The sequence below is a fragment of the Chaetodon auriga genome, chromosome 5, assembly GCF_051107435.1.
Source record: "Chaetodon auriga isolate fChaAug3 chromosome 5, fChaAug3.hap1, whole genome shotgun sequence".
NCBI classification, from domain to species: domain Eukaryota; kingdom Metazoa; phylum Chordata; class Actinopteri; order Chaetodontiformes; family Chaetodontidae; genus Chaetodon; species Chaetodon auriga.
Window position 1 is genome coordinate 1,876,928 of NC_135078.1, and position 14,056 is coordinate 1,890,983.

General features: G+C 39.2%; 1 protein-coding gene across 3 annotated transcripts in view; it reads left to right on the forward strand.

The window, feature by feature from the left end:
- The window catches only part of nsmfb (NMDA receptor synaptonuclear signaling and neuronal migration factor b), a 153,067-nt gene that overhangs the window by 29,920 nt on the left and 109,091 nt on the right, over positions 1-14,056 (forward strand). For 2 of the 3 annotated variants that reach the window (XM_076730197.1, XM_076730196.1), the window contains exon 5: positions 3,533-3,601. The exons of the other annotated variant lie outside the window; for it this stretch is intronic. In XM_076730197.1, coding sequence (XP_076586312.1) covers positions 3,533-3,601 — 69 coding nt within the window. The remainder of the gene's footprint in view (positions 1-3,532; positions 3,602-14,056) is intronic. 3 annotated transcript variants of the gene reach the window in all.

Sequence of the window (14,056 nt, forward strand, 5' to 3'; positions counted from 1 at the left end):
GTCAGTGTCTTTCATCCTTTTTTCCATCTGTTTCCATCTGTCCCTGTCCCTAATAAGGTCAGACTGATATATGGGCCTGACACTGGCCTTTCACCTGTAATATGACGAGTTTGTTTTAGTTTGTCTGTGGGCAGTTCTTCGTCTGATTTTGATCAGATCAGGTAGGTACAGTATGTGCACAGTGGCCATCCAGTCTGTATCATTAGACAAAGATTCTGCCCTTGCTCACTGATATTTAGAGTTTAAAGTCAGGACCTTTCCACTTAAGGTGAGTTTTTTTGCTCATTGTGTCCTCTGTGAAAGTGAGAACTATAAAATAGACCTGCCTCCGGAGTGTGCCTGTGGAGTATGTGGAGTATTTGGCTGGCTCTGTTGCTAACTTCTCTTTCATTGTGTTCTTCTTCCTCTCCTCTCTATGTGGTGCCCTTCCAAACGCCGACTGTAGAATATCGTGAGTAACTCTTCCAGTTGCCCCCACTGTTCTTCTTCATTGCTCTTAATTCTTTTCACTCTGTCAGTTAGGTGACAACCCTTTTCCTCGTGGCTTTCTGCTATTCAGTCTGCTGTGTTGTTAACCCCCTCAACCTCAGTGTCTGCCGGACTGGGTGTTTGAAGTTATATATTCACATAATAGCCAACTATGGTGCACAGAAGGTACTGTACCAGGAATTAAATGAGAATCAGCAATGCTCAATTCACTGATTGATTACATAGGAATAATCTACATTCACGAGTTGCACAAATAGTTATCAACTTTAACTATTAAATTATTGGTACACATTGTCTGAGTAATGGCAGTCAACTGAATGTTCTTTCATGTATTACACTTGCACAATGCAACTGTTTCTGTCTAGTTCCTTTAGCTAATGGAAACATCATTAAAAAGCAAAACATTGCTTCCAGCAAATTGAACTTTTTTCCTGTATTTATTCAACCAATTGAATTTCAGTTGTTTCATTGACAAATGAAATGATCCTTACTGTGTTGCAAGCATGTTTGCTTTACTTTTTAGAGTACCTCTATTGGGTGGATAATACATGATCCATTCAGTCCTGTCCTAAGCAAATGCACCGCAATGAGGCAGTATTTAAAGGATCCGTTGTGGCTCCATTGGTCAACATGACAACTGGCATTCTATTGGTTGGGGAATTTTGACAGGGGTATTTCACAAAACTCAAAGAGCAAAGGAAAAATCTGAGAGTAGACACAGAAGCAGCCTGAGTGCAAGGAGAAGGCCTGAATCTTGAGTGCAGGAAATATGTGCAAGCAACAACATATCTCAGTGTAAGCATACAGTTTGAGCAGAAGTAGAGCAAATCTAAGCACAAGCAGGGGCTATTTGAGTGGGAGGGCATGATTTTGAGAGAAAGCATCACAAAACCTTAACATGCAATCGAGTCATGCCCTCAAATTGAAATACTGTGCTCTTGAATCAAGAATTTGAAATATCGTGCTCAAGATAGGAAAAGAGTCTCATATTAGCAAAGTCATTTTTGCTGGGATCACATCTAAAGATAGACATAAGTTATGCCGATGAAGAGGATATGTAACAACATGTATGCATATAGACCTATCTAGCACCAGTGCTGCATTTAACCTTATAAATTAGAGTCTAAGGATATGATAATAGGCACATGTCAAATAGCATTCATATTAGCAATAACTAGAGCTGAAAAATGTCAATTTAAATGGAAAGTGCAGTTTGAATAAGTGCAACTTTCAAAGCACATGAGTTGTGAGGTAAAATGACGATTATTGCCCTTAACCTCTGAGAGATAAAAGTTTTTCTGGCAACTGTGCGCATTTACCTAATGAAGAGTCTAAACTCTTGGCTGTTATCTGATTCTCTTAGTGCCAATGTATGTACTAATTAAATTTAGCCAAAGGTGGTGGTTTCTTCAAAAAAGAAGAAGCACCACTCGAAAATGGACTATATGGTTTTGTAGCTCAAAAAGAACAGAGTGGTCAGTCTCGCCGCATAATCAAAGTTCCAGTAGTAACTGGTAGCTTTGATTAACAGCAGCTTGATCTGTCAGTATGTCAAGCTAACGTTGGCTCAAGCAGCTACACGGAAAAACTGGAATAAGTGGACAACTGCTAGTAACTTTGTAGTGATATTTAAAAACAAAATAGTTTTGAATGTCATGATAATTTCTATTGAATTTTGGGTAATTTAATATGCCACTGTGACATCTTAATATTTTACTGTGAACTAAACTAGCATTTTTTTTATATATTTTCAATAAAAAAAAATAGCTAAGGTTACTTAGACATTGCTCCTAACAAAAAAAAACAAAACAACGGTTGAACCTTGGGACAACCTCAACATTAGCAACATTTATTTATCTATTTGTTTTATCTTTTTTCTTTCTTGTACAAACAAGATAAGTTTGTTATCACTGTTTCAACATATCATGTTTAACATGATCTAGACTGTCAAATAGGGCTGAAGTTTAATTTACTGAAAAGACTGTAATTGCAATTTAAATCGCTTAGGTAATATATCAGTGGGTACAACTTGTTGCTGTTGTCAGGCTTTATAATGTTGGTGAATGTCATAAATTGATTTAAAATTACAACATGGTCCTATATAGAAAATGATACAGCCCATGCCAGATGGAAGTATTTAAAAACCCAAAGACCATATTGCAGGCTAACATCCCGTAGGTATTCCCATATGAAATCTGAGACAAAAAACAAATAGGGTTGTTACCTTAGAAAGGTTTACCAGCTCATACTGTAGTGTAATTGAATAGTTGAATTTGGTGACAAATCTGCTGGAATGCTTTTTGGTGCAAAAGGGGGAGACAGTTCTCAGCTTTCTGGTGAGCAAACAACATGAACAAACATAATGGTTTAAAATCATTAAAGTTATTATTAGAAATTATATTAAAGACTCAAAGATCTTTACTACTGTACTAGGATGGCTAATACTGATGACTTAATGATATAGCTAATGTAGCTAATGAGTAATCTAGCTAATTGGAGAGACAGAATTTTCTTGGCCTCTCCAAATAGTATCTTTTTGTATATAATTATTTTGCATTGTGATCCTAGTGTGTGTGCTGTATGCGCTACTTGAGAATTTCCACAATGTCAAATGACCCTGGTGGATAAAATGTCCATGTGCTGCTAACTAACCACTAAGCAAATCTAACCAAACCCTCACTAACCCTTGTGGAGTTAAAATCCCTCACCTTAAACCCCTTTACCCCATCCCACCCTGACTGGAACTTTTTATTTATGCTTGAACCCAACTCAACCAAAGGGTTTAAATCTGGTCATTTTTCCCTTTTACCTTCATGACATTTCAATCAGGCTTAGTTAAATCCCCTTGAAACTCAAAACCAAAATTATGACAACTATATTAGAAACAAGTTCTGAGTAAAATCTGATCAGTGCTGTAAAGGTTATTTACCTTCTGGGTCAGTTTGGGTTCAGACAAAAATATTGTTGGTGTTAGGTCAAGCGCTGCTAAAACATTAAATATTATTTAGCCACAAAACCACCTAATGCTTTAACATCCTGGCAGGGCTTTCCGAGGCATTGCTGAGAGAAAGAGGCGAAAAAGAGAGCAGGAGGCAGCCACCGTGATGGAGAGGTACCGTGTCCTGTCCTGTTCTGTGTGGTACTAAACCTATTTTCCCCAGTTACATTGCAAAGAAATACCCTTCTTGACACATCTCATCATCAGTTTGCCTGTTAAACTGCGGTCAATGAGTGACCACTTCCAGCACAGCCTTATAATCTGTCCTCTTGCTGGCAGACTTTTAATTTGAAACATTTACATTTATTGAGTTGACAGTAATTCAACAGTGCTCAACATCTGACACTACTGTATGTGTATCATAGTGAATTTTCCTTGTATGCTACAATACACGTAATTCCACCACTCCTCAATGTTTTTTACGTGCACTTTATTTGTGACATGCCTTGGGGATTTATGAAAAACTGTTCTTAATTTAGCATTTATGTGGCCTGTACTGTACATACACCATTGTACTATACTATGTTATGGAAAATATTCATTTCTTGACTGATCATAGATAGACAGTGAACTATCTATCTATAGGTAGTGAACAACAACAGGCAGGTCAGTACAGCACATAGAGATAAAGCTATGAATGTCGGTGAAAACAAGCATAAATGGTTCTGGACAATTTGACTCACTTCAAACTTAAAGTTGGTATTACTACTCACAGCAAAACCTATGAAAAGAAGCAAGCCCACAAACAAAAATTAAGACTACTTCTAGTAATGATAATATTCACCATTATCATTATAACCATTCAATACATTAATGCAAGCTGGACCCATTAAACAACATAAAATGGATGGATAGATAGATTACTCAAATATGCAATGTAACTTAAATTCCTTTAAGTTTTTGCGGTGTGAATTTTAAGTGAAATGGCATAAATGGCAAAAAAAAAAAAAAAAAAAAGATAATGCAAATTATGCATTATGCTAATTATGCATGTTTCCATAAACTGGTTTGGAGCGAATAAACTCGGCTAAGCAAAGTGTAGTTTTGTCAGAAGTTGGCTGTATGAGCTAAATTATTCATCATTATAATAAACAGAGTAGAAGAAGAAGAATGTTGAAAACAGGAAACAACACAAGTTGCCTTAGCCATCTGACAGCAAAATGGAGAGAGGTCTGCAGGAATTTGTATTGAGTGAGTTGTAATTTTTCTGTCATCTCAGCCAGTATTGGCCATGTTTCATGCTGTCAGGAGACGAAAACAAGAAATGCATTGATTCTGATGCATGCGGCACGGGCCATACATCAACAGCAGAAATAGCTTATATTTCGCCATATTTAGGGAGATTTCAGACCCCCCCCCCCCAGCAACTTTTTGCGACAAATCTAGATACTTTTCCTGGCGTTCGAGACTTTAGGAGACTCTGACGTGATGGCATGAACCGTCCCTTTTTACAGCGGGCAGTGAGAAAAAAAAAAAAAAAAAAGGAGCAGGCAATGAGTTCGGCTGTGTTGTGTCTGTTGTGTTGTGTTGTGATGGTGTTGGTGCTAAAAAGGCAGAGGCCACAATGGCCCTTGTCATTGCAGAACATTGCTTTTCGCTAGCATGTGATCATATTGGAGAGGCATGCAAAGTAGCATTTTCAGATTCTGTGGCTACAACTCACTTTCAGATGCACCGCACAAAGTGCACTGAGATGATGAATGGTGTGATTGCACCATATTTCCTGAAAAAGTTAGTCTCAGATGTGGGTGAGAGCAGCTGTAGTCTGCTTCTCGATGAGTCTACTGACATCAGTGTTTCCAAATACCTGGGGGTTGTCATTCGGTATTTTAGTGAGACTAAGCTTACTGTAATATCAACCTTTATGGGCCTTGTTGAGTTGGCGGGAGGAGATTCAAGGTCAATTGCCCATTCTGTTGTGGCATTCCTCGACAAGTGTGGCCTCAAAAAGAATAAACTAATAGGAATAGGCATGGACAACAGCGGGGTCCATAAGGTGCTGCAGGAGGAGCATGGCCTCAAAGACTTGGTACTTGTTCACTGCGTGTGCCACTCTTTACCGCTAGCAGTGACTCATGCATGCAACGACACCCTCCCTCGTAGTGTTGAGTATTTAGTACGAGAGACTTATAACTGGTTCTCAGCTTCCCCCAAGTGCAAGGACGCCTACAAGGCCATATATGAGACAATGAACTGTGGAGAGAAACCCCTCCAAATCACATAGGTCTGTGCCACACATTGGTTGTCCATTGAACCTGTGGTTTCTCATATTTTGGACCGGTGGGAGGAGTTCAAGCTCCATTTTGCAGTAACAAAGTCAAGTGAACACTGTTACATGGCTGAGGTGTTGCACAACATGGATAGTGACCCCCAAAACATTCTTTACCTTTTTAAAAGTCACTCGTAGGTGAGGTCCAGCTGGCCATCAAGGCTTTTGAGGGTGATCAGGTCGATCCGCTTAAGCTACTTGACAGCTTGGTTAGGTTCATCGAGCAGCAGGGTACTGAACCCACTGGCAAACAGTGATGTACTAAAAGAGCCAATAGATGGATACCTCAATCCAAAACCATACCTTGGTTATTTTTTTGAGTCTAAGGCAGCTGAGCTCCACCTTGAGGATAACAGCAACATTTGAAAGCGGTGTGTGGCCTTTACTGTCTCCCTCACAACTGAGCTGAGGGCAAGATTACCAGACAACATTGAAGCACTGCAGCACGTCACTCTTTAATGTGGAGAAAACTCTACAGCACACTAAGAGCCCTGCAGAAATGGAAGACATAGCAAAGCTGCTTGGCTTCTCAGCCTTGTCCAGCAATGGCTGACTGTTCATCTCAGCAGGTGGAATGAGATGAAAAACACCCTGGCTTTCTGGAGCGAGGTATGGGCACTCAGAGATGCAGCTGGTATAAACCCATTCAAAGAGCTGGCTATTGCTGCTGTGTCTGTTCTGTCTTTGACACATTCAAATGCTGAGGTCAAGAGAGTATTCAGCCAGATGAGTGTGGTAAAGACAAAACTGCGTAATTAGATGTCCTTACAGACACTTAATTCTATCCTGTATATCCGTTATGGCCTGAAGCTGTCTGGTGAGGCTTGCTATGAACACCAGCTACCGAACCATGTGTTACAGCTTTTTGGCACATCAACTGCCTACTCCTTCAGCAGCTGAACCTGCCATGGAGGGTGAAAATGATGACTTACTCTTTCTGTAAGTGTGTGTGTGTTGGGTGGCAGAGGAGGGGAGGAGGGGTCAGTAGTAGCAGTGCAAATGTTCATATAAGTCCTAAGTGGGACATTGGTTAAAAAACAATAAAAAAAATAAAATAAAATAAAATAAAATAAACAAAAATAATAAAAAAAACACAATCATGCGATTACGTCATTTAGCGACTTCTGGCAACTTTTAGGACAGCCTTTACCTACTTTCTCACTGAGGAGTTGGCAACACTGTTCAGAACAATCCTACTTTTAGTTGAGAGTGTTAAGATCGTGAGGAAGGCAAGGACCCAGAATGCAGAGAGTTTTAACACAGTTTATTGATCAAAAAAATAACAACAACCAAAAATCACCATCAGGGAAAAATGCAGCACAGGCAGGCAAAAACCGAAGATCACTGCTGGGGGAAAAAAAACTCAGCAACCAAAAACTGAAGAGAACAAAAAATAAATAAATAAATAATAAGAATCACCGTTAGGGAAAAAATGCAACTCGGGCAGACCAAAAAAAAAAAAAAAAAAAAAAAATCACAGCTGGGGGAAAAAACTCAGCACATAAAAAGAGAACAACAATTCACTGTTAGTGAAGACTAGTAGAACTCATATGAGCGAACCAAAAGCACAGGAAAAGACTACCGCGTCAGCTGCAGGAGCGTGGCAGGGAGCAGGAGATAACTCTGTGGTGAGACACAAAAGGCAAGAGCGAGAATCATCTGGCACAGGAGTGTGGGAGAAGCCAGCTTAAAAAAGGAGAGCCTTGATGAAGGATGATTAGAGTCAGGTGTGTCTAGAAGCCACTCGCTTCAGAGGAGATTGACCCCGTCCTGCCACACTCCAGCCCTGCAGAGAAACAGAAGCAGAACCAGGGCAGACAGAAAACACAGCCAAAACAAAGATGTGTATATCAAATCAAATCAAACTTTATTTATCTAGCACTTTTCATACATAATGCAACACAAAGTACTTTACAAGAGTTAAAAACAATATAAATAAAAACAGAACACCAAAAACCCACCAACACTCCATATGTACTAACACACACCCTCAACTACATGCATGTACTAACACACACCCTCAACTACACATACACACACACACACACACACACACACACACACACTCACCACAGACAGTAGCAGGAGTAATGAGACATGGCAAGGCGCTGAGGATTGAGGAGAATGCCAAAAAAAAAAATAAATAAATAAATAAATTAAACAGTTAAAAGAAGAGAAGTTCATGAGATAATAAGTAAAGTAGATAAAATAGGGTAAAATAATACAAAATATAAGACAGCAGAGTAAAAGGCATCAACATAAGATAAATGATAAAAACGTAAGAAGAATTTAAAAGTCAGTTAAAAGCCTGATTAAAAAGGTGTGTCTTTAACCTTTTTTTAAAAATATCAACAGTCTCTGCAGTCCTGAGGATCTCCGGCAGGCTGTTCCACAGGTGTGAAGCATAGTGGCTAAATGCCGCCTCACCATGGGTTTTAGTTCTGGCTTTTGGTATGGATAAAAGGCCAGTGCCGGAGGACCTCAGGGTCCGCGAGGGTTGATATGGTAAAAGCAGATCAGATAAGTAAGAGGGCGCAAGGCTGTTAAGACATTTAAAAACTAGTAAAAGAACCTTAAAATCAATCCTGAAGTGGACAGGGAGCCAATGAAGCGACTGTAAAACTGGTGTAATGTGGGCCCGCCCTCTGGTCTTCGTCAGCATGCGTGAAGCTGAGTTTTGCAGTAATTGGAGGTTTGAAATACTCTTTTTGGGAAGACCAGAGAGCAGGGCATTACAGTAATCTAAATGACAGGAAATAAAAGCATGCATTAGCACCTCTGTGCTGGTGTGAGAGAAATGAGCGGACTCTGGCTATGTTCTTAAGATGATAAAAGCCTATTTTTGTTATATTTTTGATATGTGGGATAAAGTCAGCTCAGAGTCAAAAATCATGCCCAGGTTTTTTACAGATTGGGCTGGTTTAAAATCTTGTAGTTTTGGTAAAAGTTTCTCAGTCTGACCTTCAGGACCTATAACTAAAACCTCTGTTTTGTCCTGGTTGAAGGCTGTAGGAAATTCCCTGCCATCCATGACTTGATATCTAAAATGCAGTTAAAAAGGGCATCAATTAGCCCTGTGTCATCAGGAGACACGGCAATGTAAAAGCTGTGTGTCATCAGCGTAGCTATGGAAACTGATGCCGTGTCTCCTAATGACGTCTCCAAGAGGAAGCATATAAAGATTAAAAAGAATTGGACCTAAAATTGAGCCTTGGGGAACCCCACACCTAATTTCATGGGTTCCTGAGGAACAAGTATCCATACTTACATAAAAACATCGGTCTGTGAGATAGGAGTGGAACCATTTAAAAACAGTACCAGGGAGGCCAACCTGTCTGAGTCTATTTAATAAATGTGATGGTCTACTGTATCAAAGGCGGCGCTTAGATCCAGTAGAACCAAGACTGTGAGTTTCTTGTTATCTAAGTTCCACCTAATGTCGTTTAAAATCTTTAAATGTGCTGTCTCAGTGCTGTGGTTTATCCTAAAACCAGACTGATGTCTCTCAAAGATGTTGTTTCTGTTTATAAAGTCACTGACTTGGTTGAAAACCAGTTTTTCTAAAATTTTACTTAAAAAGGGTAAGTTGGATACAGGTCCGTAGTTATTAAAAACGTATCATCCCAACAGCCAGAAATCACGTCCAAAAACATTTTATAACTGACATCAAGAGAAAGCATTTTAGACTTTTAATCAAACTTGAGTTTTTAATGCCTTCTAAGGCATTTTTGAGGATGAAAATGCAGCAGATATGCACTGAAAAAAAAATTGGAGTGCCATTTACTTAAAAAAGCTAGGAAAGGTTTTCCCACACAGGAATTCCTTGTCATTTTTACTCAGGACTTTTAAGTGGCATTTACTTCCAAGTAACACTTTTTTTTTTTTTTTTTTAAATTAACAAAAAATAGTCATGTAAACTTTACTAGCAATGTCCACAGGAAGTCCTCACCTATTGATAGTAAATTTCACTCAATGACCATTGCACCTAATTGAAAAATCTGATTAAATTGTTGGTGTTTCTTATTCTTATTTAACTAACCTTTTCTTGTTTTATTCTAAGTAATTATTAAGTAATATTTACTTGATTAAATTATAATATACTACTTGAAATTACCACAAAAAAACATTTGTTACTTTTTTTGTGTAACAGAGTAAACAAACATTTTCCATTCTTAAATGTGCACTTTATTTACCATTTAAATTGGCATAGATATTCAAAATATCTACTTAATATTATAACCACAAACATACATTTTGAGGATTTTCAAAATCCACGTCACGTCTAGTTAACACATCTATCAACTGTCCAAACATTTTTAAATTTAGACCTAATTTACAATTTGAATTTACATAGATATTTAAAATATCTACATAACATCATAAACAAAAAAACATACACATGCAAACATACACGTATTCAATGGGAAGCAGCATCAGTTGCTTGAAACACAACACAAGGTTGGGCCTGTTTACAGGTACATGAATGAGAACTTACATACTGATTAATGACAGACCAAACCATCTGCATCAGCTCTACACTGAACATCAGGCAGAACAAGGGTCTGCATGATTATATCTGTTCTTGTTTTTGTGTGTGTGTGTGTGTGTGTGTGTGTGTGTCTGTGTGTATGTTTGTGTGTGTGTGATTGTGTGTCACAAATCTTACTCAGACTAATGGTGGCTGTTACACTGAACTACAAATCTTAGCACAGCAAGTGGTTTTAAACTTTCTGAATAAAGAGGAATATCTGGAAGACCGTGTGTGAAAATCGAAGAATGAATGATTCCCTGTGAACAGTTGAAAATTTGCAGCAGGGTAATCTTGCTCGAACAAATTATCTTCAGAACAAATTCTTAAAATTGACCCAATAACTGACAAAAATGTCAGATACATTATCAGTTCAAAACGGGACACACTGCCATTAATTGTTGGTTCATTTATGCCCTTATTTGTTATCAGAATAAACAAGTTTCACCCCCAAAGATAACATCACAACGGAATATCAGACTAGAAGGCTGGACAACCATCTTAATATGGTCATGATAATCATCAGAAAATCCAAAAATCATAGTATTTACCTGATAGTCTTTGATCAGCTCCTCTCCAGACTCTCCAAGGAACTCAGCCAAGCAATGTGTGATTATGTCTCTTCTCCCTTCGACACGTTGCTGTTAAAGATAAGAATTTATTACAGAGTACAGTATATAACAGCACGTACAAATGTAAACAGAAAGTTACCTACAGGGAATGTAAGCCTACAGTTCTAGATGGGCAAGGGTATGATAAGTGTGCAACTTAATATGTATTTCTTAATGGTGTGTGTTGAGACAATGTGCCCCATCAAGGGCTCACACAAGGGCTACAGGGCCACTGGAAACATGGGAATCAAACCCACGGCCTTAAGGTCAAGAGTCACTCAAAGGTTAAGAGTCATTCATTGTAAAGACAGAGCTACTCAAATACATGAATATTTCTCTCTAAACATTAAGGAGATGTCAAAATGTGCGTGTGTTGAACTTTGAAACTAAAGTAGGTGATAAACACTGCAAACCTAAGTGATGTCCCTCAGGGCAGCTGTTGTGACAGTCAGTATCAAACTGGAGTCCCTTTTGTCTGTCTCTATCTGAAAATGTTTGTATTGGAGTCTAGAAGGAGCAGAAAGGGATCTGACCACACTCAAAGACTCACAGTGAAAATTCTGTAAATGTCTCTGCTTTTTTAAACACATATTATGAGAGAGGGCAGGTTTGTCTACATTTCTGGGAAAAATTATGCAGTAAATTGTGGCCACAGTAATGAGATTGAGAGAAAGGTTTGAGGCCAACACAGCCACTGATCAAAACAAACAAAACATCAGCAATACATTCTCAGTGTGTATCAGCTCAACATTAGATGATGCAATGAAATAAATTAAAATATTTACCTCACTCAGTGAGTCCAACATTGGTCTAATTTTCATTTCTGCAATCCCGCCCTTCTTCTGAAATATCTCCACGAGTTTGGTGGTGTGCCTCTCAGGTTTGGACAAAAAGGTTCGCTCCAGATGAATTGCAGTTAGTCTTTTGAACTCCTCTTTGATCTGAAATGAGAGATAAACACAAAATCATGATCAAGATTACTCAACAGACCCCAGGTACGCTTAGTTGCTGCATGAACAAGTCAGAAAAAAACAAATGTAGTGTGATATACAGTAACTGAAAGAATGAACTGGATTTACCTGAGTTTCACTGAACAGAGAAGGCCATCGCTCCTTTAAGTCTTGAACTGTGGGCCAATGACTTACAACCTCTATTCTTCGCACAGCGAAAGACTTATCCACTTTCTCATCAATTATCTTCCCATTGTTTTTCTTCTTTATTTCCTTGGGCAAATCTAGTCTCTCCTCTGAAGTTTCCTCTGTCTCACCTACTAGCAGTGGTGGCAGGTAGTTGACTTCGGCTCTCTTCGGTCTTTTGATGCCTTTAGGTGAAGCCTCTTCATTGGAGCATCGTCTCTTCAGTGTGTTAACCTCCCGTTCTGGAATGGCTAGCTGGCAACCTCTTAACTTTGCCCGGTAATTGCCCATTTTATATTTGATCCTCTGTTGCCAGCCATATAAGCCACTAAAAGCCCCTGGCTCTTTAAGGCATGGGTACTTTTCTACCAAGGTTTCAGCTACAGCTAGAACCTGGACGCCAGTTGGGTATGCTGTGAAGCAAAATATTGTCTCCGCTAGCTTCTCAAGTATGGTACTTGCTACTCTTAGGTTGTTCAGAGTGCCATCCTTTTCATAAGCCAGGTTTCCAGCTTCCACTGCAAGGTCTACATCATAAGAAAAGGGTGGTATTTCAAACTTAGATGGCCATGGCTTGGACCTGTAAGGTGTTTGACTTTCATCTTGGGGAAAGCAGGATTGTATCCTGAGATCCAAATGAGTGGCAAGAGTTTGTGTCAGAAGATTGTGGTACAAGGGATTCAATGTCTGACATGTTCACAGGACTGAGTTAAGACTACTGGTTCAGTCATTACAAGTTTAAGGGTTGCCTTATCTTGTACTTCCTCAATTTAGGTCAAGGTGAAAAACTGACAAAATCCATGTCCTGATACATTACAGTGAATGATCCTGTAATGTCAAATGTCTCTTTAATAATGTCACAGAGGTCCTGAAGTGTGCTCGGGATGCCTGAGGGTAGAACTAGTCTGCGGATGTCATTCTCGCCAAAGATGATCCGCAGCTTTACTGGGGTTGCCATCAAAACAGGGAGAAGCTGCATCAAAAAAACAAAGTAAAATACACATAGAAAATAATTAGCACATCATTTTCTACTAATGTCTTACTTAAAAGGAGAGGCAAATGTGGTGCTTCAAAGTTGTCAGTCTTCTTCCAGCAAGAGTGTATGCATCCAAAGGATAAAAATCTTTAAACTGTCTTTGCTCAAGTAACTGTACACTGTCTGTGTTCTCCAACTCGTAACTCCTAAGGTGTTCATTGTACCATGTGTTTTGTTGTCGTACAAAAAAAGTAAGTTTGTCACAAATCACAATTCTCTGCAACACTTCAGAAAAATCAGGCAATCCTGCAGTGGAGTCACAACACAACATTCCCACTGCATAGTTGGTGCCTAAATAGCACACATTATTTGCAACATGCACAGCCGTAACAGCTGGGAATGTGCATTTCACCAGTTCTTTTAGATCATCCCTAAGTACATCTAAAGAGACCTCTGTTGATTTTGTGACTGCAAGTGATAGTTTGAGACCATGTGATTGGTGGTGTGCAAACATGAGCTGGTGCTTATTTGCAAGGGACAGCAAGATATTCCTGAAACAACCAGTGTGCCTGACGATTCTCTTGAAAAAGCTGTGTGGCCTCGAATCTGATTGTCCAAAGGGCAGCGACAGGGCCAAATTCCCGGATGAGCTGAGGATAGTGTTTCAGGAATTGGTGCTTGGGTTTGAGTGTTTGAGGAAACATCAAGGAATCTGCTTTGGTGTTCTGCAATCATGCTATCAAGACCGCAAATGCTTTCTTCTGTGTGGACTGGAGACATGACAAGGTCCACAATGTCTTTCAATGTCATCAACATCTGCCATACAGGCTCATGTTGAGGCACTTTTAAAACTATTATCAGAGGCAGCAGTCGCAATAAGCACCAATTTTCATGTGCACTGCCCCCCACTGATTCGAGTAGTAAAGTTCCCAGGAATGAGATGAAGACGATTGGTTTTATCACTCCGCTTAAATGGAAAAATCACGAATGGCATTATTGAGTTCAATGAGAGAGAAGTACTTTTTCTTGATCAGGATATCAGATGACAA